At 42.6% G+C, this 26946-nt stretch overlaps 1 protein-coding gene across 1 annotated transcript in view; it reads right to left on the reverse strand.

Moving 5' to 3' along the window:
• Positions 1-26946, reverse strand: part of ADCY2 (adenylate cyclase 2) — a 1664414-nt gene that overhangs the window by 566724 nt on the left and 1070744 nt on the right. The window contains exons 8-10 of the mRNA XM_063922769.1: positions 21723-21881; positions 15612-15744; positions 13298-13474 (exon numbers count right to left, since the gene is read on the reverse strand). Of these exons, the coding sequence (XP_063778839.1) occupies positions 13298-13474; positions 15612-15744; positions 21723-21881 (469 nt within the window). The remainder of the gene's footprint in view (positions 1-13297; positions 13475-15611; positions 15745-21722; positions 21882-26946) is intronic.

Genomic DNA, 26946 nt, shown 5'->3' on the forward strand with positions numbered 1-26946 from the left:
TCTCTAAAAAATCAAATGTGTTACTTTGGAATTTATCTATTAATAGTGCTCAGCTAGATAAATATACATAGAATAGGCAGAAAGCAAGATATTCATTCAGAAAAGTCATGTTGTAATTTAATGCAGCGAAATAAGAATTCATAGAAATGTCTAGTAGAAGTGGTACGACGAAGAAATCACACTTGCATATATAGGATTCATATACAGGGGTGCTGCATATATTATTACATCATTATATACCCTATATCAGTAATATCCACGCATTAACAAACTGGTGGATACATTAATTAGCAGTGCTCTCTGTGACGGATTCATTAGAATCACGGATTGTGATATGGAGATTGCTAACTGTGAGAGTGACCTACTAGGAAAATAAAATATTTTTACCAATTACATCTACAAGTAAATGTGTAGTGTGCTCTAGAATAAGATCTACACTGGGCAATTAATAAATTGTAACATCTGTGTATCAAACATCAGTGTACCAAAATATCACTGCCTGTCCTGCAACTCGATCTATAGATACGGGCATGGACTTTCCTATATTATAGAAGGACAACCTAATATGCAGTACACTTCAGAATAGACCAATACTGGGCAATTAATAAACTGCAATATTAGTGTATTATAACATCATCATTAGCCCTACAATCCGGTCTATCTCAATTACAGATGTAGGCACGGAACTTCTTACTAATGAAAGCTGCTTGACTTAAATAATATATCTGATAACACGGATTCATATTACAATACTCCCGATTGTTATCATCTCACTTATGGCACATGTGAGGGTTTTCCAACTACTTATGTAGTCATTCTAATACGCAGCACAAATATACATCATACTGTCTATTGATTCAATATACAACTTATATATACATTTCATCAGCGGACAGGGGATTAATAGCGCTAACATCCCCAGATCCGCTTTAAGGCAATAGCAGTACAAACTGACATTTTGCGGGCCACTGGAAAGGTTGAGGGCATAAGGAGATTATTCAACTTTATAGAATACGGCTGACCAAAGCAAACTGTCATTCTAATTGTTGCATGACAGCAGTATTCGTATTTGATTAGAGGATATGTACACGGATAGATTACAGTGCAGGATATAATCATTACACGCTCTCCTTTTAGCTAAAACGCTATCAGCAAACATACTATTTTACTGTAGCAAACATTGTTTCAACATTTGTTCAGGCTGACTGCCAAAGAACTAGAGCTGGGCTTCAATAGCAACATTAGTTACCAATCTTCTTAACATACTGAGTAACACATTCTGTATCATCACTTAACAATTATTAATAAAAGGATACAATAAGTATATAACAAATAGATACAGTAAAGACACCAACGCTGTTTTAATTCTTTTTTATATTTATTCTTCTCTGTATTGTCTCACATTGTTGGTATCTTTTCACATATATGTTTGTAATATTTCGCATAATTTTCTTGGATCTAGTATGATAGATTAATAATTTTTAGGACACCAATAAAAGTTATATTTTAATTTTAATCTTGTGCACCACTTAACAGATCGCCTTTTTCTCTCTGCTTGTGTTTGTACCATATACGATCTGTGGTTGCACCCCCACTTTTGAATCAAATAATTATATTTCCACTATTAAAAGGGGTCTTCTAACATCACCTGCTTAGGTAGGGTATTATTTTTCCAGTGCAAGAGAATTTCCCCTCCCCCTTACCCCTACCTTTGGCGTACTTCCAAACACAAGATTATGTGGCAACGCTTTCTAAAAAAACTATCACTGGCAGACTGGGATAACTCCCTTGATAAATTACTATTTCAAGAAAGTCCAAGTAAGAAACCATATCCATTAATTATTTATTTTTAAATACCCCACTAAAATATGACACGATAACAACTGGTCTTTCTCAATGGAGAAACAAATTCCTGTCCTTAACCATGCAAACACTGTTACAAACACTAAACAACTCAACTAGAATGATAACTGCAGCGTCATACAGTATGCTGAAGTTTTCTCTTAACATATTCCACAAAATATATCTTTCCCCTCACCATAGATACTTAATGGGAATAGCGAATGATCTCTCTTGTCCTCTCATTGTAATTGGGCATGCCCGGTTGATACACCGGTTTTGAACCCAAATATGGATATTTGCCACTTGGTATCTTACCTGCCATGGATGACTGAATGGGCAGGTAAGCATCTTACCTGGGAACACTCGTGTGGCAAAGGGGGTACACAAAGTATTACTGGTTATATCAGTGACGGCCAAGAAATGCATTCTACAAATGTGGATACAAACAGATGTCCCACCATTTTCGCTTTTTTTTAGAAAAGTTATTTCATATATTTACAATGGATTGGCTAGAAACCTCACTGAAAAAAGAAAAATTCACAGAGTACTTTTTTAATTCTTGGGAAAGCTGCACTACCACAACCTAGGGATCAATCATGGAAATGTTTTCGAGACAACTCTATGGTACGAAACATGAGATCCCCCAGGATCCTCCAACAGATATTGATCCCCAAAGATCACCCAGGATCCTCCAACAGATATTGATTTTAAGGGATGCGGTTATGTGACCCGACCGCCGGTCACTATACAGACATCAGAATCCCACCTGGTGGAAAGCCTGACAGTCAGCATGCTGACTAACAGGGACTGTTCCCACTTGTTAATGAGAATAGAACCTGTGCCGAGCACAGCAAGACACCGTGCCCGCTGCATGGCGAACATGCAAGGGTCTTCATTGCGCCCCTGGCAATCTAAACACTGGGATCCCAGCATTGATAGGGTGACCAGCAGTATCCCAACCGCTGGACACCTATACCCAATCCGATTTGAATCCCTCTTCCGAATGCTGTAACCCACAATCCCAGGTCTTCTCATAAAATACGTAATATTGACATGGTTCATACCTCATATGATCCTCAATATATACAAATGTGATTATTACTATTAATACTGTTATTATATCACATAATAATATTATCAGACATATCAAACCTGTTTTTCATATATATTACGTCACATAATCATAGTCATTGCTGTTAATATACTACTCAAAGCTATTGTCATACACTGCATGTTAAATTAATCTCTGAAGTATATCACTGTCAAATCTATCTTGACATGTAATCTGCACATGCTTCAATAAAGAAAAATTGCTTACAAAAAATGCAGATACAAAAACAAAACACGTGAGGGTGGTTTTACAAAACCAAAACACGAAAATGAATCCAGATCCAAAACATAGTGGCCCATGCACATCTTTACTGGTAACTGGAGGCAATTTAATCAGAGTCCACTTAACCTAAGAGCAAGATGTTATAGGCAAAATGTATACATCTGACCAAAAGATATGTTTTATATATAGTAAACCAGATTTACTGTATACAGTATAAACTAGAGATTAGAGATGAGCGGGTTCGGATTTACTCGGTTCTTTACGCCAGAATTATCACCATTTCTTATTTTCTGGATTTTTCTTATTGACTAACCAAAACATGAAACGCCCCGATAGCCAATAAGGAGATTCGAGTAAATCCGAGTAAAACCGAACCCTCTCACCTCTACTAGAGATGTGCAGCGGACACTTTTCTGGTTTTGTATTTTGGTTTTGAATCTGGATCTCTGTTCGTGTTTTGGATCTGGATTGGTTTTGCCAAAGCCATCCTTTTCATGTTTTGGTTCTGGATTTTTTTTAAAAAAACAATGGGGGTCATTCCGAGTTGATCGCTAGCTGCCGTTGTTCACAGTGTAGCGATCAGGCTAAAAATCAGCATTTCTGCACTTGCGTACGGCCGCAGTGCGCACTCGTGAAGTACTTTCACAAAAAAGTATGCAGTTTTACACAAGGTCGAGCGACGCTTTTCAGTCGCTCTGTTGTTTGGTGAGTGATTGACATGAAGTGGGCGTTTCTGGGAGGTAACTGACCGTTTTCTGGGAGTGTGCTAAAAAACACAGGCGTGTCGGGTTAAAACGCAGGCGTGCCGGGGAAAATGGGGGAGTGGCTGGCCGAATGCAGGGCGTGTTTGTGACGTCAAAGCAGGAACTAAACAGACTGAAGTGATCGCAAGGAAGGAGTAGGTCTGCAGCTACTCTGAAACTGCTTGAAAAAAAGTCTGCACTGTTCTGCTAAACTTTCGTTCGCACTTCTGCTAAGCTAAGATACACTCCCAGAGGGTGGCGGCTTAGCGTGTGCACTGCTGCTAAAAGCAGCTAGCGAACGATCAACTCGGAATGAGGGCCAATAAAAACAGCTAAAATCACAGAATTTGGGGGTAAATTTGATCCTACCGTATTATTAACCTCAATAGCATTCATTTCCACTCATTACAGTCTATTCTGAACACCTCACACCTAACAATTTTGTTTTTAGGCCAAAAGTTTGCACCAATTTAGTTGGATGACTAAGCTAATCGACACAAGTGGTCAGCATAAACACCTGGCCCATCTAGGAGTGGCACTGCAGTGGCAGACAGGATGGCAGTTTTAAAAACTAGGCCCCAAACAGCACATAGTTCAAAGAAGAAGAAAAAGACATGCAAGATGGAATTGTCCTTGGGCTCTCCCACCTACCCTTATGTTGTAAAAACAGGACATGCACACTTTAACAAACTAATCATTTCAGCGACAGGGTCTGCCACACAACTGTGGCTGAAATGATTGGTTTGTTTGAGCCCCCACCAAAAAGGAAGCAATTAATCTCTCCTTTAACAAACTGGCTCTAAAGAGGCAAGATGTCATCCTCATACTCATCCTCCGATTCCTCACCCCTTTCAGTGTTTACATCCTCACAGAGTATTAATTCATCCCCACTGGAACCCACTGTCACAGGTCCCTGGAGACAATTGCTGGTAAAAGTCTTCCTGGAGAAATTTATAATTAATTTTGATGAACATCATCTTCTTAACATTTTGTGGAAGTAACCCACTACGCCGATCGCTGACAAGGTTACCGGCTGCACTGAACACTCTTTCAGAGTGTTACCTAAGTTGGCCCAACTTAGGTAAAATAAATCCAGTTTGTGCAAGGGCATCCAAATTGCCTCTTTTTCCTGCCAGTATACATACGGACTGTCTGACATGACTACTTGGATGCTGTCACCGATATAATACTCCACCATTCTTTCAATGGAGACCACATCATATACAGTGACAGTAGACATGTCAGTAATAGTTGGCAGCTCCTTCAGTCCAGAGCAGATGTGAACACTTGCTCCTGACTGCCCTGTATCACCGCCAGTGGGTGAGCGAGGAATTTTTTTTTTCCTCGCAGCCCCAGTTGCGGAAGAAAATAAAGGAGGAGCTGTTGACGGGTCACGTTCTGCTTGAGTTGACAATTCTCGCACTAGCACGTCTTTGCACCTGTGTGTCCACCAGAAAGAGAGATACAACGTAGGCTTTAAACCTAGGATCGAGTAGGGTGGCCAAAATGTAGTGCTCTGGTTTAAACAGATTGACCACCCTTGAATCCTGGCAAAGCAAATGAGGAGCTTCATCCACAAGTCCCACATACTCAGAGGAATCGCTCCGTCTTACAGTAGCTCCTCCTTCAATTTCTCCAGCTGCTTCTGCAAAAGCCTGATGAGGGGAATGACCTGACTCAAGCTGGCAGTGTCTGAACTGACTTCACGTGTGGCAAGTTCGAAAGGTTGGAGAACTGTGCACAACACAGAAATCATTCTCCACTGCGCTTGAGTCAGGTGCATTCTCCCTCCTTTGCCTATATCATAGGTGGATGTATAGGCTTGAATGGCCTTTTGCTGCTCCTCCATCCTCTGAAGCATATAGAGTGTTGAATTCCACCTCATTACCACCTCTTTCTTCAGTTGATGGCAGGGCAGGTTCAGGAGTGTTTGCTGTCACTCCAGTTTTCGGCACGCAGTGGTAAAATGCCGGAAGTGGCCCGCAATTTTTCAGGTCACCGACATCATCTCCTGCACGTCCCTGTCGTTTTAAAAAAAATTCTACACCACCAAATTAATTGTATGTGCAAAACATGGGACATGCTGGAATTTGCCCAGATGTAATTCACACATAATATTGGTGACATTGTCAGATATATTTTATGGTGTCTTATTGGTATTTGTATTCTTGTGATATCTGCTTGTACATTCGGAAATTTCATTGTTTGTTCACATGTGAATATCTAATGATAATAAACTAAACTCACTCATATCACAAATCCTCAGAAGAGTCAAAATGGGGTGAGCCACTGTGCGATGATGTCCCTCAGTTTCCGTAAGAGGTTATCACCAGTGTGCCTCTTACAGAAACTGGTGATGCACAGTGTAGCATGCCTAGAAATGAGTTGGCGTTTGTGAGATGCTGCTGTTGTTGCTGCAGGAGGCAATACATCTACCCAGTGGGCTGTCACAGTCATGTAGTCCTTAGTTTGCCCTGCTCCACTTGTCCACATGTCCATGGTTAAGTGTCCCTGTACAGTCCAGGAATCACTTGCCTAGTGAAGTATCATCTAGACGGAATTTGTTACCGGAGGCACAGTACGTCCATCAACTGTCTAAATCCCACTGCACTAATTGCGGATACCGGACGCACGTCTAACACCAGCATAGTTGTTATTGCCTCAGTAATCTGCTTTGCAACATTGTGACTGCTGTCATATTTCATCTTCCTTGCAAAGGACTGTTGGACAGTCAATTGCTTAGATGAAGTAGTACAAGTGGTCTTCTGACTTCCCCTCTGGGATGACGATTGACTCCCAGCAGCAACAACAGCAGCGGCGGCAGCAGTAAGTGTAGCACTCAAGGATCCTCCAGAGGAATCCCGGAGAGGAGAGGACTTGTCAGTCATGCCAGTGACATGGCCTGCAGGACTACATACATTCCTGACTGAGGAGGAAATTGACGTTGAGGGAATAGGTCTTGTGGCTTGCAGGAGCTTGGGTACAACAGGAAGAAGGGATTTAGGTGTCAGTGGACTGCTTACGCTATTACACAAAGTTTCTGTACTTGACAATGACTTATGATGAATGTGCTGCAGGTGACATATAAGGGAGGATGTTCCTAGGTGGTTAACGTCCTTACCCCTACTTATTATGGATTGACAAAGGCAACAGATGGCTTGACACCTGTTGTCTGGATTTGTGGAGAAATAATTCGACACCTGAAGAGGTGGCTTTATTGGTGTTTTGCCCAGGTATGACAAAGGGCTTTTTCATCCCATGGCCAACAACTGTCTCCAATGGTGCCTTATTCAAACAAACCATATCACCTTCAGAATCCTAATTTTCAACTTCCTCCTCAGCCTCAGCTACACCAATATCCTCCTCATCCTGGTGTACTTCTACGGTAACATATTCAATCTCAATATCAGCAGCTGGACTGGCGGTGCTCCTCCCAGCAATTGCAGGGGACATGCAAATGGTGGTAGGAGCCTCCTCTTCCCAGATTGTCTTGGGAAGGTCAGGCCTAGACATCGCAACTGCGGACACACTGGAACTCTCCAAGGGAATTTGTGATATATATGTACGCACAGTTGTTTTTTCCTGTGCTTTAAAAAGCTTTTTTTTTTTTTAAGATGGAGGATGGCTTCCATCCTCATGAGAAGCTGAACCACCAGCCATGAACATAGGCCAAGGGCTTAGCCTTTCCTTGCCACTTTGTGTTGTAAATGGCATATTGACAATTTTACGTTTCTCATCAGATTTCTTTTTTTTTCTGATTATTAATTTTTGCTTCTTGTATTTTACATGCCCTCTATTACACTGGACATTGGCCTTAGCAGACGATGTTGATGGAATTACATCGTCAATGTCATGACTGGTGGCAGCAGCAGCTTCAGCAGTAGTGCTAGGAACTGGAAGTGGTTCCTGAGCTTTCACTATTGTTTCCTCCAAATTTTTGTTCTCCATTTCACAGGACAGCACCCTTTTATTATTACAGTACACAGAACAGTGACCCTTTATTTTCACAGCAGCCCTGTATTTTTACAGCATACAAGACAGGGCCAGTGTACTTTTATTTTAACAGCACCCCTGTATTTTTACAGCATACACGACAGGACCAACACCCCTGTATTTGAACAACACCCCTGTAATTCTACAGTATACAAGACAGGACCAGTATAATTTTATTTTCACAGCTTACAAGGTTGGTGCCAGTGTACATTTATTTTCACAGCGTACAAGACAGGGCCAGTGTACATTTATTTTCACAGCGTACAAGACAGGGCTAGTGTACATTTATTTTCACTGCACCCCTGAATTTTAACAGCATACAAGACAGGGCCAGTGTACATTTATTTTCACTTCACTCCTGAATTTTTACAGCATACTAGACAGGGCCAGCACCCCTGTAGTTTCACAGCATACAGGAAGACAGTGCCCCTTTACACTACAGCAGCCAGGACAGCAACACCCATGTACAGCTGCAACACTTGTATCAGCATATGAAACACCAGTGACAGCCAGGACAGCACCTCCAACAGCACCCCTAGAGAGCACATGCTGACCCCACCCGATACCACCACCCACAGAGAGAAACAGAGGTCTGTCTCCCTCACTCTCTAAGTCTGGAGTGAAAATGGCGTCGACACGCGACTACTTATATGGAATCTAAAATCCGTGAGAATCCGATAGTGTGATGATGAAGTTTTGCCTCGTTCTGGTATCAGTGTCTGCTGGGAAGTCCCAAGCTCAGATAGTGAAGTTCGGGGAAGTTCGGTTTTTTGAGAACCAACCCAACTCATCTCTTATATAAACCAAGACTAATGTAATTGCATATCTTGGAAGCCAGATAAGTTCTCTTAAAGTAGCTATTTTTTTATGCTCTATGGAATGCTTATTTTTGGTAAAATTATATTTAGAATGGTCTCAATGCATGAGTGGGTGGGTGATTAATTGTGAGGGTATCTGTCATAAACTTTGTGTTAAGAGATACACAAATGAAGGAGAGTTATACAAGTGAAGGGGCCACGTTTATTAACAACAATAAGATCGTAAACTCTGTAATAAGCCGGACCGTCCCTACTTTTTTTTCATGTTTACATTTATTTTTTCTGTCTTGTACAGTATGTTCTGTTAAGGCTAAGGCCTGGCACTACGGAGTAGCGGCACTGGACAAGACAATGTCAACAGTAATAATGACCTCAGAGAATCATTAGATTCACTGAGAAAACATGGGGCCCAGATTGAGTCTGAGATGCTATTTGCAATTGTTTTGCATTTCACATCCACATCTTTTTCTGGAGCGGGTCATGTGCTATGACCCTATTTATGACCAACCAAAACAGTCATCACAATCAGTGTTAGTAGATCAGTAGGTTGGAAACAGTGAAAACACATACATTTATGGAAAAATGACAAAAACTGATGAAGCAGTTTTTACACTGTTATACCATCTCGTTTTACACAAATAAATTATTCTTTATACTCAGTTGAAGAAAGGGACTCTTGCAAATATATTTTAAAATGTTGTAATTTTAAAACTAAAATTTACTATTTGTGTCTGCAAACATTAGAATTTTACAGGATCCATTCCTCTTGAGTACTTATTATTTGCTTTATGCGGTGGCAAACCGCAATGTGATTTCTATACAGTGTGTACCTTTAAAGGTACAGTGGGGCAAAAAAGTATTTGGACAGCCACCGATTGTGCAAGTTGACCCACTTAAAACGATGAGAGAGGTCTGTAATTTCTATCATAGGTACACTTCAACTGTGAGAGACAGAATCTGAAAAAAAAAACCAGGAAATCACATTGTATGATTTTTTAAACAATTTACTTGTATATTCTTGTGGAAAATAAATATTTGGCTACCTACCAAGCAGCAAGATTTCTGGCTCTCACAGACCTGTTACTTCTTCTTTAAGAAGCTCTTCTATCCTCCACTCGTTACCTGTATTAATGGCACCTGTTTGAACTAGTTATCTGTATAAAAGACACCTGTCCACACCCTCAAACAGTCAGACTGCTACCTCTCCACCATGGCCAAGACCAGAGAGCTGTCTAAGGACACCAGGGCCAAAATTGTAGAGCTGCACAAGGCTGGGATGAGCTACTCGACAATAGGCAAGCAGCTTGGTGAGAAGAGATCAACTGTTGGCGCAATTATTAAAAAAATGGAAGAAATACAAATCACTGACAATCTCCCTTGACCGGGGGCTCCATGCAAGATCTCACCTCGTGGGGTATCAATGATGTTGAGAACGGTGAGGAATCAGTCCAGAACTACACTGGGGGACCTGGTCAATGACCTCAAGAGAGCTGGGACCACAGTCACAAAGGTTACCATTAGTAACACACTACGTCGTCATGGATTGAAATCCTGCAGTGCCTGAAAGGTCCCCCTGCTTAAGCCAGCACATGTCCAGGCCCGTCTAAAGTTTGCCAGTGACCATCTGGATGATCCAGAGGAGGATTGGGAGAATGTAATGTGGTCAGATGAGAGCAAAATCGAACTTTTTGGTATAAACTCCACTCGCCGCGTTTGGAGGGAGAAGAAAGATGAATGGCATCCCAAGAACACCATACCCACTGTGAAGCATGGGGGTGGAAACATCATGCTTTGGGGCTACTTTTATGCAAAGGAGACAGGACGACTGATCCGTATTAAGGAGCATTGAATATGGAATGTGGTTGGGTCTTCCAGCATGACAATGACCCCAAATACACCACCCAGGCTACTAAGGAGTGGCTCCGTAAGAAGCATTTCAAGGTTCTGGAGTGGCCTAGCCAGTCTTCAGACCTCAACCCAATAGAAAATCTGTGGAGGGAGTTGAAAGTTCGTGTTGCCCGGTGACAGCCCCAAAACATGACAGATCTAGAGAAGATCTGCATGGAAGAGTGGGCCAAAATACCTGCTACAGTGTGTGCAAACCTAGTCAAGAACAGGAAACATTTGACCTCTGTAATTGCCAACCGAGGTTATATTGCAAAGTATTGAGTTAAACATTTTGATTGTCCAAATATTTATTTTCCACAAGAATATGCAAATAAATTGTTTCAATATCATACAATGTGATTTCCTAGTTTTTTTTTCAGATTCTGTCTCTCACAGTTGAAGTGTACCTATGATGGAAATTACAGACCTCTCTCATCTTTTAAGTGGGTCAACTTGCACAATTGGTGGCTGTCCAAATACTTTTTTGCCCCACTGTATCTCTAGAGATTACCCAAAGTTTGTATAGTTACAAAAATAATGAAATAGACTATGATGAATGACATAGTGCTATTCGTAAATGAGAATATAAGGAATGGTCTGCTGAAAACTCCTGTTAACACTGATGCCCTGATGGAAAAGGATGTGAAAGTAAGAGTTATCTCTGTTAGAATTTTTTTCGCTCTCGATGTTAGAAAAATACTATATTTTTGTCAATAGGAAAAAAGACTTCACTTGTAATGTACAAATTGTATAGTCCTTAGACACTTAAGGAAGCAAATTTTATGCTATTGCCCACTCTTGTTTATTTCTTCTACAAACAATTACTGTTCATATGTTCATATGGGTCTCCGGGAACTATACAATAAAACTTAACTGCTAAGAGGGATAATCCCAAAGTCTCTCTGATGTCATTAGTTTCTAGTGAATTCTCTTACCCATTTCATCTAGCTAGTGAGTTGAATTTTCTAACACCGTAGGGGAAATTTAATTATCTGCAATGTGCAGTTGCAATTTATACCACTTTAAGTCAGAAAATTCTGAAAGTCCCGGCAATTACCCAGCATTTCAATGCCAGGAAGTTTTGCCGGTCCCTGCCTGATCCCAATATCACACAGACAAGCAAATTCTTGACCCAGTAATTTGTAGATCAACATGGGTATTTTGTCAGTGTGAAAGGGTCAACCCGTGTTGAAATTCCAAGATCTCTGACCCTGGTAAATTCCAGGGTCAAAGTCCCAGGAATTTCAACCCGGGTGGACCCTTTCACACAGAAAAAGGACCCGTGTTTTTCATGAAATTTCTGGGTGGAACTACTTCACCTGGTAATTTCAGTTTCTGTGTGAAAGGGCTATTACTGTATGGCTGCATACATCTGCAAAAATTACCACTGCCTATCATAGCTTACTTTCCTGCTCACCACTATAGAGAAAATTAACAATGTTGGTGTCCAAGAGGTATCAGCATTCTGACAGCACTTTGTAGGATATCAACGTAAGTTGAGTTCCCCGTACAAGTAGTTAGCATGTAAACTAAAGTCTTTTAATTTGTGAATGGGGTTAGCCCTTATAACAGAAGCAGACAAATGTCTGCCAGATAAAATGTGTCAAGTTAATTTCTGTCATTTGGACAGAAAACAACTTTTTCTGGACAATTCTGAAAACAGCACCATATGTGTACGTAAATACCTGCTAACAATACAGTACCAAAACGCCCCTCCAAAATCATGTAAAAAGAAACACTTGCACAATGCGCATCAATTCTTACAATAAAACCTTTTGCAATCTGGTTTATACATGTAAACATCAAGTAGTATTACATTATCAGTGGACTGTATTTTTAGTTATTGGATAATGGATACTGTAAGCAGAGCTGGCATAGGCAAACTAGACAAATGCCTAGGAGCACAATCAGATTCTGCTGATTTAAATGATATGCAGCATGCCTATATTCTGTGTGTGACTGCAGCTCTATCTGCATACGAAATGCGGCATTATGTGTATAAGGTGTACTACAGTACTTTGTGGCGTAACGTGCTGTATAGAAAGGGCACTACTGTGTAGTCTAATGTGAATAAAGAGCAATATGGTGTGGTGTAATGTGAATAAGGGGCACTACTGTGAGGAGTAATGGGTTACTACTGTGTGATATAATGTGAATAAGAGACACTATTGAATGATATTATGTGAATAAAGTTGCACTACTGTGTGGTGTATTTTAAACTGGGGGTATTATTGTGTGGCCATTCCCCTTCCCATCAAGAACACGCACCGTTTTGTGCTGCGCACCGAATGTGCACACTGTTCCTATTTAAAATATAGGGGGTAGGAGCACCAAAATGAGGACTGGTATGGGTGAAGGGTAATGGTGCTGGGAAAGGGGTACAGGGTCAGAGGCGGAACTAGCATCTGTTCAAGGGGGCACCAGCCAAAATCTTGCCTAGGGCATTATATTGTATAGGGCCAGCTCTGACAGTAACCTAAAATGCAGATACGTGCGTATATAATGAAAGAATTAAAATGTGGGGTACTTTTTGTTGAAACTTATGAAACAGGCTTATGCTACTAGCAAAAAGTAATAAACATTATTTAAATGTGTTAAAGAACAAATAATTCAAGTGTTGCTCTACTGCATTTTACTCTGAAAACGTCATTTAAATTAAAAGATGACAAAGTAATCCATACTGTGGTACTAATCTTGCCATTTTCGGTTGTCATGCTGTCTCTGTGATGCAGATGTGCAAAAGGTTTCGCAGCTCCCCAGGACTCCAAGTATCGTGTCATACGGACAGATGCTCTCATCTTTGCTCCATCCAATGTGTGCCGTGGCCTGAAGTGGTGCTGGGGACTTCGTTTCTCTGCCTGGGAAAAAAAAAAAAAAAAAAAATATTATAGTGAATATTTTTTATTGTCTTTCCTTTGATACTCTAAAACATATCACACTTCCCTGTTTAGAAACAGAATTTTATTAGAAACACTTGGCTCATCTAGTCTGCCCCTTTTTTTTTAACCATATATTTATCTCAAACCTCATTCGATACTTATTTCTTTGTAAGGATATCCTTATGTCTATCCCATGCATGTTTAAATTGCTCTACTGTCTTAGTCTCTACCACCTCTGATGGGAGGCTATTTCACTTGTCCACTACCCTTTCTGTGAAGTAATTTTTCCTCAAATTATCCCTGAACCTCCCTTCCTCCAGTCTCAGTGCATGTCCTTCTGTCCTATTGCTTCTCTTCATTTGAAGAATGTTTTCCTCCTGGACTTTGTTAAAACCCTTGATATATTTGAAAGTTTCTATCATGTCCCCCCTTTCCCTTCTCTGCTCCAAACTATACATAGTGAGATTTTTTTAGTCTTTCTGGGTATGTTTTGTGATGTAGGCCATGCACCATTATAGTTGCACTTCTTTGTACAGTCTCTAATATATTAATATCCTTTTGAAGATATAGGGGGTAATTCTGAGTTGATCGCAGCAGCAAGTTTGTTAGCAATTGGGCAAAACCATGTGCACTGCAGGGGGGGGCAGATATAACATTTGCAGAGAGAGTTAGATTTGAGTGGGTTACAGGTTGAGTATCCCATATCCAAATATCCGAAATACGGAATATTCCGAAATACGGAATTTTTTGAGTGAGAGTGAGATAGTGAAACTTTTGTTTTTTGATGGCTCAATGTACACAAACTTTGTTTAATACACAAAGTTATTAAAAATATTGTATTAAATGACCTTCAGGCTGTGTGTATAAGGTGTATAAGAAACATAAATGAATTGTGTGAATGTACACACACTTTGTTTAATGCACAAAGTTATAAAAAATATTGGCTAAAATGACCTTCAAGCTGTGTGTATAAGGTGTATATGAAACATAAATACATTCTGTGCTTAGACTTGGGTCCCATCAACATGATATCTCATTATGGTATGCAATTATTCCAAAATACGGAAAAATCCCATATCCAAAATACCTCTGGTCCCGAGCATTTTGGATAAGGGAGACTCAACCTGTATTTTGTTTCTGTGCAGGGTAAATACTGGCTGCTTTATTTTTACACTGCAATTTAGATTGCAAATTGAACACACCACACCCAGATCTAACTCTCTCTGCACATGTTATATCTGTCCCCCTGCAGTGCACATGGTTTTGCCCAACTGCTAACAAATTTCCTGCTGCGATCAACTCAGAATTAGGCCCATGGTCTCCAGAACTGGACACAGTATTCTAGATGAGGCGGTACCAATGACCTATACAGTGGCATTATTACGTCTTTCTTTCCCCTGCTGATTCCTCTCCCAATGCAGCCAAGCATCTGACTAGCCTTCCTCATTGCTTTGTTACATTGCTTACATGCCTTTAAGTCACCTGAAATAGTGACTCCTAGTTCCCTTTCCTCCTGAGTAGTTTCCAGTATAGTGCCATTAATCCTATATAATTTAGTTTTTGGATTTTTGAGACCAAAGTGCATGATTTTGCATTTTTGGGGATTAACCTGTAATTGCCACACTCTTGACCATTCCTCTAGTCTACCTAGATCCTCAATCAATTGTTTGACCCCTCCAGGTATGTCTACCCTGTTGCATACCTTTGTGTCATCTGCAAAAAAGGCATACTTTCCCTTTAATGCCATCTGCAATTGAAATAGCTCATTTAGGTTTATTATGTATTATTCTCTGTAATGGTTAGTGCCATATTGATCGTTATAGCATACAGTATGATCATTTAAATATTATTATGTCTTATAAAATAGATTAATAAACTGGTCAACAGTGATTATTCAACAAATGATACTGACATCTAAACAAATAACCTGATGTTAGCTATAACACAAATATAAACAATAAATAACCTTATATACTATCATTAAACTACAGAAAAATCTGAAATGAGGAAGACTACTGTTACAGTATGTCAGTACAACAGTTTATAAGATCGCCTCACAAGAGAGGTAAAACTATTGTACAAAAATGCAATAAAATAATTCTACCATTACACCAACCTTTGGGTTTATTACAAGGAAAGTAATGACACCATGTTCCTTTAGATACGGGTCTCTTACATGTCCATCACCAGCCTCCACTTTATATGCTCCATTCAAATGTCCCAGTGTGACTGATGTGATATGGACACGTCTGTATAAATAATAACACAATACAAGTAAATATAGTGTATTGTAAGATCTAAATAACATGGTATTAACATGTTTGCAAAAACAGAACTTATTTTTAAACTCCATTAAATTATACCATTACTACAATATGTAGTACAGCATTCCTACATGGGGAACTAAATACTATATACTGTATATACCACTTTGCCTTCATTAATACTACTTGTTATCATGGGTACTAACTTAATGTCCAAAAGAAAAGCTGCATACAGACTATGAGATATTGCATACGATATTGCTGATATTGTTTGATTGCATTCAATATCGCATAGTGTGTACACACGATTTATCATATGATGCGCGCTACCGTGGACATCCAACATCTGACCTGCATGCAGTCTGGATGGTACAATATCATGAGCTTTTTTGTAGTGTGTACATACAGCAATTTGATTTTAGGGCGCTGACGTAAGCCTGGACCCTCCTCCTCCTGCTTGTGCTTTTGCTTCCTTAAAAACAACTCCAGCCCCATAAGATATCAGTTCATCTTATCTTATTGTTTCATCGTATAGTGTGTATGCCCAATATTGTATGTAAGGAAATTGTATACAATATCGCATGGGGCGCACATCGTACTAGTGTGTACATAGCCAAAAAGATTTTAACATTTAACAAAGGTAATTTGCTGCTAATTAATTTTGGTCTGTAAAGGCCTTGATGGCCATTGCTACATTTTAAGCTTTTACTTAATTTAAATGAACATCAAAACTTGGAAATGGAAGCTGTGTTTATATGATTTAGGGCGGGATGTATTAATTTTCGCAAACAGTACTTGAGAGGTATCGCCTTTTTATCAGCGCACAGTTCACTCTTACCAGCTTTCTCATCGTCGGTACGCTCTAACAAGTGACTGTCCACACTGCACTTGCAGCCACTGGCTGCTTGGCGTTGTCAGCAGCTTCCTCCTAAGTCACTATTGCGCATGCGCATGTGTGCCCCGCTGATCCTCCCTGCAGACAGAACAGCATACACTGTCAGCCCTCCACCCCTGCAGCCGCCAGGATGAGTGCCCCCGCTCCCTATCCCCCTCAGATAGCAGTGCCCTGTTCCCTATCCCCCCTCAGATAGCAATGGCCCTGCTCCCTATCCCCCCGCAGATAGCAGTGCCCCCGCTTCCTATACCCCCTCAGATAGCAGTGGCCCCGCTCCCTATCCCCCCTCATATTGCAGTGCCCTGCTCCCTATCTCACCCAGATGATAATGATCAGAGAGTATATATAGCTAGATAATGGGCAAAATGAATAAGTATACCAACTCTGAGCCACCGCGAAAAATGGGTGGGAACGCTGCATAATCTGTAAATACATCCCGCCCTTAACCAGGTACTGGGCATCTTCTTAAAACTGAAGATCCGATGAATGGTGCAAAACCTAGGGAGATACTGCAAAATAACCTGCTACCAGTCTGCTCAAAATCTAAAGTTTGCAAGAAAGTTCACCAGCAAGACAATGATCCCAAGCTAAAAGGCCAAAACAGCAAAAAGGTGAATGTTCTACAATGGCCATGCCAAAGTCCAGATCTTCATCCAATTGAGAATCTGTGGCACAATTTGAGAAATAGCAGTCCACGAACATCATGCAAACCACCTGGAGCAAACCTACAAGAAGGAATGGGCAAAATTCACTCGCAAACAGTGGGCCTGATTCGGATTTGTATGCAAACCCAATGTTTTATGTACAACTCTCATGCTTGTGGGACTTCGCAGGCGCAGGACCAATTCTGAGCGTGTGCAGAAAGAGTCTTGCAATATCATTCGCAGCTATCTTTAGCTGTAGCATGACTGACATGATCTGGCATTTGAGGGGTAGAGCAGGGTTGGTAACCAGGACCATTCTTAAAAACGGGGTGTGTCACCCCATTTTGTAGGCATGCTGGGCCCAGGGTCTGCATCGCCCGATGCAGACTTCCTTGACCCAGCTGTCTGGATCCTGCGACTGAAGCGTACGCATACTGACCAAGGTCTGCTAACATCACATGTTGCGATGGTGATCCATGACTGCATCCTCAGGCTCAGCACTGGGATTTTGCAGATGTATGTAGGAGGCGTCTATCTCTAACAGATGTCTCTTGCTGCATTTGCATTTTACAATATTTATACAGAATTTTACAGCAGCTGTGCAATTGCCTGCAAATCAGAATCAGGCCCTGTGTGCAAACCTGATAGAAACTTACTCCATCAGACTTAACGTTGTTATTTCAGCAAAATGTGGTTCTACCAAGTGCTATTCTGCAGGGTTTGACTATTTATGCATGCAGAATTTTTTAGTTTTTATTTTAAAATAATCTGCAGACAAACAATGAATTAATGAGTTTAAAAATGTATTTTAAGAGGCTAATGGTTCACAATTAAAATAATACCAGGAACAATCTGGGTTAGGCTGTCTACACACGGTGCAATATTTCTTTCGATTTTGACTATACTGTATAGTCAAAATCATAAGAAAATATAGTGCATATCGCACCATGTGTATAGTCCTTGCGATGCCGATGCGTGGTCCCTCATCGCAATGAAAAGTAGACTGTGCAGGCAGCCCAACATTGACTATATCGGCGGGGCTGGGCTCAGGCCCCGTTGAATAGTCAGTGTCGGGCTGTACGGCGCGTTGCGCCGTGTGTACACAGCCTAAGTGTCAATTGTAAGGACACGTACACAGTCACACATGCGCACAGTCAAAGGTCGCTGATGCAAAGGAAAGATCTGCTTGGATCCTATTTCACAAACCCAGGCCTCCTTCCCATCTGAAGATGGCGTTGGCTCTCACAAGCAAACTGCAAAGACCAATAATAAATGGTCCTGGTACTGCGCATGAAATATACAGAAACTAGCGTTTCTGTATGTGTCATGGGCCTATTAGTGAATTTTAACATACAGTAGGTTAGGTACAAAACAAAAAGGATGTATTTGTGATACTCCAGCCATATTCAGACAGGTAAAAAGATACATATATGCATGAGAAAGCTGTATTCTTTGTAAGTGGTCAACAACAGATGCAAATAGTAGATTAAGATGTCAGTTCCCAAAACTAGCAAACCATTTGAGATTGGTTGTATAGGAATACTGAACCTTTTATATTCTGAAATCATTTCTGAACCGCTCTGCATAAATTATGCTTATGAACATGTATTTAAAGTACTTTATTTTTATTAGCATAGGTTTCTGCTGAATTAGAATTTTTTTTTATACTTTAATTGATGCCTTACTGTTGCATTTAAAATAAGTGCTTTACAACATGAGTGCAAGTGGGACTTATGTTATAAACAAAGCCATGGTTGTATCTATGATGGGTACAATATTGCCAGTAGCGGCTCTTGCCGCAGGCAAACAGGCTTTTTGCCCGGAGCGCCGCTGACCTGAGGGCGCCGCCACCACCGTGGCAAGAGCCGCATCATACTAATCCCCCCCCCCCCCTGTCCCCGCCTGTAGCAGGCACCGTGGGCTGTGCGGGCACCCGCTGCAGCCGGCTCCACTGACAGACACTAGAGGTCATAATTGACCCCTAGTGTCTGTGCGGCGTTACTGTGGTAGAGACGTCATGACGTCTCTCCCATAGTAGTGAGGAGCCAGCGGCCGGAGACGGAGGGCAGCGCAGCAGGAGCGCTAAGTATTGTGTGTGCGTTTTTTTTAATGTGTGTGTGTGTGTGTGTGGGGCGCTACTGGGGCACAACTACTGGGGGCACTGGCACAGCTACAGGGGGCACAACTACTGGGGGCACTGGCACAGCTACAAGGGGCACAGCTAGGGGGCACAGCTACTGGGGCACTGGCACAGCTACAGGGGTACAACTACAGGGGTCACAACTGCTGAGGGCACAACTACAAGGGGCACAACTACAGGGGGCACAGCTACAAGGGGCACAGCTACAAGGGGCACAGCAACAAGGGGCACAGCTACTGCTATAGGGGGCACAACTACTGGAGGCACAGCTACAAGGGGCACAGCTACAGGGGTCACATCTACTGGAGCACAGCTACTGGGGGCACAACTACAGGGGTCACAACTACTGGGGGCACTGCTACTGGGGGCACTGCTACAGGAGGCAAAGCTACTGGGGCACAGCTACAGGGCTCACAACTATTGCGGCCACAGCTACAGGGGGCACAGCTGCTGGGGGCACAACTCCTGGGGGGAAATCTACTGGGGGTACAGCTACAGGGGGGAACAAGTACAAGGAGATAACAGTGGCCATGCCCCTTCCCTATGAAGAAGCCACGCCCCTATTTTACCTGGGGGAGGGGGCACCGCAGGATACTTTCGCCCTGGGTGCCGCAAAGTCTAGAACTGGCCCTGAATATTGCACTTAACTCTCTGGCACTGGGTACTATTTACCTAGGCCCGGGCCCATTGGAGGGTCCGGAGGAGGCCCGGCTACCGCTGGCCTCCCCCTGCCCCGTTGCTGCAGCCTGCACACGGTGAGGAGAGAGGCGGCTGCATTTGCGGCCAGTCCTCTCTCCCTGCAGGATGAAATGAAGAGGAGAGACCGCGCCTGCCCTCCCGCACACCACGATGTCCGCTGTCTGCAACCGCACACCACCCACCGGTTTTGAAACCGGCGCCTGTATCTAACTATTTCTGTAGCTATACTCTGTAAATATGTGTCAGCACGGAGACTGCATGCTGGCCCATCCTCTCTTAAACAACACCTGAGATATGCTAATGTTGTAGACCAGAAAGCACCATGAGTTTTTGTGAGATTTTGCAGCTTTTTCAATCTTTAATTAGATACTTTTGAGGCCAACTCTGCATCAAGCCCCTTAGTTTCAATTCCATGTAACATTCAAGGGTGTAGCTAACATACAGTAGGTGTAGGCAGTGCAGCTGCTATGGGGCTCAGAGCTGAGAGGGTCCCGCCTTCCCTGTCAAAGTTACATGTGTTATATACGCTTTTATTGTAATGTGGTATAACTTGAACTGGAGGATATTATACAGTAATGTGGCATACTATAAATTGGGGACACTATGTCATAATGTGAATTGGGGGTACTATGTAATAGTAATGTGTACTGGCATAAAGGGGGTCATTCTGACCCGATCGCACGCTGCAGTTTATTGCAGTGGTCGGGCCGCTACGATCGCCTCTGCCTGATTGACAGGCAGAGGCGGTCGCTGGGCGGGGGGGTGCGGATCGGGGGCCGTTTCGTGGGTGCGGTCCAGCCAACGCAGGCGTGGACAGACCGAACAGGGGGCGGTCCGCAGCGGCTGTGGGACGTCACACGCAGCCACTGCGGGCTGGGGAGCGATGAGTAGCTCCCGGCCAGCACGTTAAAGCTGCACTGGTCGGGAGCTACTCTTGAAGTGCAAAGGCATCGCCACTGTGCGATGCCTTTGCACTTCTGCAGGGGGGGGGCAGCACTAACATGCGGGGCGGGATAGTCCTGTGCTGGGCGTCCTCCCCCCGCATGTCAGTGTGAATGATCATAGCTGTGCTAAATCTCGGAATGACCTCGAATGTGTACTGGCAGCCCTACAATGTGAGATAATGTGAACTAGGGCACTACTATGGTTCATAAAGTAAACTAGGGCACTACTATGTGGCATAATATTAACTAAGGCACTACTGTGTCTCAGAAAATTAACTAGGGCACTATTATGGGTCATAAGAACTGCTGCATAGAGGTGTCTCTCTAGAAGCATTGGGACAGACGCCCTTTCAAAATGTTGCTATGTGATCCCCAAAGTTCTGGCTATGCCCTTGGTAGTATTTACGTTACCTTCTTTCATTCTGTTTAGTGTTTGCCCGCTTTTCTTCATAAAATCTAATATTTTTACTTTTTACTAATTCACATTACTGTTAAATACTTTCACTACATATAATAGGAATAGCAAAGTAATAATAATATTAAAAAAGAAAAAAAGGTAAATGATAGAAAAGTAAAAAAAAATTACATTATAAAAGGAAATATCTGTAATTAACTTATTTTAAAAATAAATGTTCTCTTACCCAGGAACTCCTCCAGCTTCCATGTGGTTTGCCAAGGTAACATCATGTGACCATACATCATACTGCCATTTTTGCAATCCAATAACGCCACATAGGACATTTCCAGAGTGCACCCCAACCCGCATATTAATGTCAACTCCTGTTGCATCTCTTACTTTCCTAAGCAAATAAAATTGCAAGTGTTATATTAACCTTACACAAAACATCTATGTAATAATTAATTCATTCACATTTTTATTACGTATTTACCTTTTATTATACAGCAATACTAGAAAGTTTGTGAACCTTTTAAGATTTTTTACATTTCTCAATGAAAAGGAGAAGGAAGCAGTTGCAGGCCCTGGCAGCATGGGCAGAAACCCATGGCACAGACAAGACAGCGAGGAGGTACAATATGATACAGGTGTATGGATTTGTAAAAGATTATAGCAAGATGAACAAAAATACAATATATTTTAAAATAATTTCAGTGGTGTCTGTTAGGGGTGAGCGCCGGGCCATTTTTTTGTGTTTTGGATCTGTATATCCTTCAAGTTTTGGATCTGTATTGGTTTTGCCAAAACCGCCCTTGCGAGTTTTGGTTTTGGCCCTATAGATTGTAAGCTTGCGAGCAGGGCCTTCCTACATTTATGACTGTTTCACAGTACTTATGAAAATGAAATACAAATTGTATAGTACACTGGGGTACAGCACAAACATAAATTTATATATATATATTTTTTATAATTATAATTTTAGTCTTTTTCTTTTTAGCTTTAATTATTTTCATTTTACACTGGGGCAGAGCCCCTGGATGGATGGACAGATCACTTATTTTAGATACAGCAGACAGAGAGAGCACCCCTTTTTCAGATACAGTAGACAGAGAGAGAACCCCTTTTTCACATACAGCAGAGAGCACCCTATTTTCAGATACAGGAGACAGAGAGAGCACCCCTTATTCAGATACAGCAGACAAAGAGAGCACCCCTTTTTCAGATACAGCAAAGAGAGCACCCCTTTTTCAGATACAGCAGACAGAGAGAGCACCCCTTTTAGATACAGAAGACAGAGCACCCGCCCCACGCCACCTAGTACTGAGATGGACACATCCATACAGTACACTCTCCAATGCCGGTGTAAAGATGGCGCCGATCACCGGGAACTTATATAGAATCCAAAACTCTCGATAATCCGACAGCGAGATGATGATGTTTTGCCTTGTTTTGGGATCCGAGTAAGGTGGGAAGTCCAGAGCCGGACTCGGATCCCAGCTCGGATAGGGAAATTTGGGGGGGTTCAGTTCCCGGGGAATTGAACCCACTCATCCTTAGTGTCTGTGCAATGTGGCTGATAAAGTGATTACGCATTGATACTAGTACAGTATAATTCTCAATATCTAGGTTTTATTGTATATAATGGCTAATTCCACATGTACATTAGCCAATATTAATATCTACAGTGGTATTTGATTTGGGTTTCTGTGCAAAGAATGCAGATGTCTGTATGCAATTGACTCTATGAGGAAAGTTAATGCCCTTATGTAATGATAGGAGGGAAGCCATGGTGGATGGAAGGATGATAGAAAACTGTATAAACAGGTAAGTAGGTGGCTGGAATTGGTTTTCCTGCTCACCGATCAGCTGTGAGTCTGACTTACAGCATGGCTTGGCAACGGCATTTGGTGGTTTCAACTCCGCTGCATAGTGCAGATATGACACTGACACAGGACAGAGGGGAAAGAGTGATGTCTTTTGTATTTTGTAGTGACCCGCTGCTGATTGAATAAAGTTTATTATTTTTTTATTAAAAAAAATGCTGTGTGATGTGTGTACCTCTGGAGACTGGCTGTGTTGCAACACATATCCCTTACCTGCTCCTAGTGCCCCCCTCCCCCCAGTAGGATTAACATGATCTTCAACAGGTGAGGGGAAAGTAATAGAAATAAACAGCATTTTGTTTTGCCTGAGTGGGGGTGGAGGGAGAGGTATAATAAGGGAAATGCTTTTGGGAATAATGGGGTTAGTTAATTAATTGGATCAGAAGGGGTGCCAGTATAGTGCGGCCTGCAGAGCTAGATTAAGAGGGGTTACAGGGAGCAAGTTACCTCAGCTCCTCCCCAGGCCCCTAATGTAGCCCATACACTTGTGAGATATGGCATACTATCTTTCGATTTCTACCGCATCTGTGAGAGAAATCAAAGGATTGTATGCACATTTAAGGTACCATGTGACGCAATGCGCGGACACGCCGCTTGAATATCGCATCTCATGATAGTGTGTGCTGCACTTAATATTTATTGCATCGCAGTTCGATCGCATGTGTTTTTAAAAACACATGCAATATATCGCACTGCGATGCGCGATGGGCACCCGCCGGGAGCGTCCAGAGGCCGCTCCCAGTCGGCGGTGACATGCCCACCACGTGATTACCATGCGATCTATCGCATGATCGGATGGTAATCACTTTGGCAGTTCAGGTGCGACTTCATCGCACCTGAACTGCCAATACAATGCCCCGCGATGTCGTGCCGCGGGGCATCACACAAGTGTATGGGCACAATAAGTCTTTAATCAGCCAACAGTCAATGCAATCGGAGGTGCAGTCCGAAAAGGGGGCAGAGCTACACGGCAGTGCACTGTATAGTCAGTGCCAGGCCAGGCAGCTAGCATGGGAGACAGGAAGGGAGGAGACCTCGCTATTCAGTGGCAGCATGAGCCAGCCTAAATGGCGAGTGTGACTGAGGGAAGGGACACCGTATGTACTTATATGTTGTGTTTAATTATATGTGTGACTGTATTAATGTGTGCATGTGTGTGACTGTGCATAAATGTACACAGGTCAGTGGCGTGCGGTGGGGTGAGGTAGGTGAGGCAGAGCCTTTGCTGCCATACTAACATTTAAACCAGAGGTTAGACTATATAAAGTATATGACAAATACAAACAACATATTATAAATATCTTCTTTTTATTATTCTAATGATTTTTACAGTCAAATCTCAGTGCCTCATCTGCTTATCTTTTCCGCACATCTCTGATCAAAACTCGCCAAATTTATAGCAGTATAAACTGTTGCACCTGTGTATAATTCCCACATCAACCCTTTGTCTCATAAATTGTGTCTAAATGTTGCTCTGGTACTAGCCAGTGCCTCCTGAGCCATTTACTTCACCGCACGTCCCTGAATTACAGGTGTGTGACCATGTATATATGTGAGAGAATGTATGCATGCATGTATGTGTTTAGATGTGTGACAGTATATGTGCATGCGTGTGATAGTATGTATGTATGTATGTATGTATGTATGTGTATAGGTGTGTGACTGGGATGGGTTCGAGTAACCAGCGTTTGGGATCCCGCCGGTCACCATACCAACACTGGGATCCCAATCTTTATATTACCGTGGGGGGGCGAGTGGAACAAAGCCCTTTTCTGGCTTGCTGCGCTTGCCATGCAGTGGGCTCACTGTGCTCAACACAGGTTCTGTTCCCACTCTATGGGTACCGTGGACACCCACGAGTGGGAATAATCCCTGTTGGTTGGTATGCCGACTGTCCGTCTCTGAATAAGCCTGGATCCCAGCGTCAGTATAGTGGCAGGCGGTCTCCCGAACTACATCACATGACTGACAGCGGCATCCTGGCACTGATGATCCCGACACCAAACGGGGTAAGTATTCTACCCCTCCCCTTCCCTAACCCTTCAGGGGTGGTGATGGCTATGGCTAACCACCCCCCTAGTGCCTAACCCTTACCACCCCCAGCTACTGGTTACTAACCATAACCCATACCCCGATACTCACCTGCAGATTGTCGGCTGTTGGTGTTCCAGTGCTGGTGTCCTGAGTGGTGTCGGGATTCCGGCATCGGTCACATGACCATCGGCATCCCAACGCATCCCGCTTTAATAAATTAAAAGTATGCATTATTTTTGCCAACCCCTTCCCAAGAAGCTGTACAGTAGCTTCCCACTCTTTGCGCTCAAGTTGATATGTGTACACACACATACTGTATACCCATACACAGCAACAAACATGCGGGGGGACGGGGACGACGACTTAATGCTGTGCCTTCCCCTGGTTGACAAAAATCCTAGATTTTGACTTCAAACGCGCTTTGTGTTAATAGGCGTCAATGATACGATCTGTATTATATGACAGTCAGTGATGCTCTCTGCATTATATGGTGTCACTGATATTCTCTGTATTATATGGCAGTCAGTGATGGTGGTTACTGATGCTCACCATAGGCATGCACAGCTAATTTAATAAGGGGTGCACCACCTTTTGGATGTGTCTTGGGCATGTCTAGCACCACCCAGGGACATGTTTAGCACTATTTTACATTCTGTCAGTAAAATCACATGGCTTAATATAATTTTTCCCTAGTTCCTAATAATAAAGTAGATATAATACACTCCAGAGAAATAAAAGTACGCCACACAGTATGAGCCCAAATTCACATTACGCCACACAGTACGAGCCCAAATTCACATTACGCCACACAATATGCCCCCAGCCATGCCAGATACACATAATGCCCCCAGCAGTGCCAGATGCACGTGATGCCCTCAGCGGTGCCAGATACACGTAATGCCCCCAGAGTAGTATCAGCTACACAATGTCATCCAGAGTAGTGCCAGTTACAGAATGCCACCAGAGTTGTGCCAGTTACACATACTGCCTGCAATAGTGCTCACTGCATGGCTGCTGCAGGCTTGCTGGGCTGCTGCCTCTGTTCCGCTGCTGCCGTCCATGTCTGAGGGGAGAGGAGTGCAGCACGTGTCTCTCCTGCTGCTCTCACTGTGTCCCGACTCCGCTTTCCGGCGGCCATTTGAAATATGGCGCCGGTTCGAGAGCCAATCAAAGCTTGCGGTCTGGCAGCCAATCAGGAGACGCTGCTGCCGGTCCATGAGCTTTGATTGGCTGATTGCCTGCACCGCATTAGTAATCCCTGTCCGGCCGCATCGGTGTGGGGGTGGGCAGGAATCGGAGGAGCAGGTGTGTGTGAGGAGGGTGCCGGATATTAGGGGGTGTCACACGCATATGATGCTCTATGTATTATGCAGTGATCACTGATGCTCTGTTTGGTGAGGAAGCGTAGTACAGGAAGGAATACTTACCTTTGAGTCTTGAATTGTTGCATTTAAAGTGAATACACCCCAGAACCACAGAATAAGAGTACATTAGGTACTTGCATCTTAATTTAATGGGTCCTGCCCTCACTTGGAAACATTACAATGTAAT

Source organism: Pseudophryne corroboree, chromosome 5 (assembly GCF_028390025.1).
Source record: "Pseudophryne corroboree isolate aPseCor3 chromosome 5, aPseCor3.hap2, whole genome shotgun sequence".
Classification (NCBI taxonomy): Eukaryota; Metazoa; Chordata; class Amphibia; order Anura; family Myobatrachidae; genus Pseudophryne; species Pseudophryne corroboree.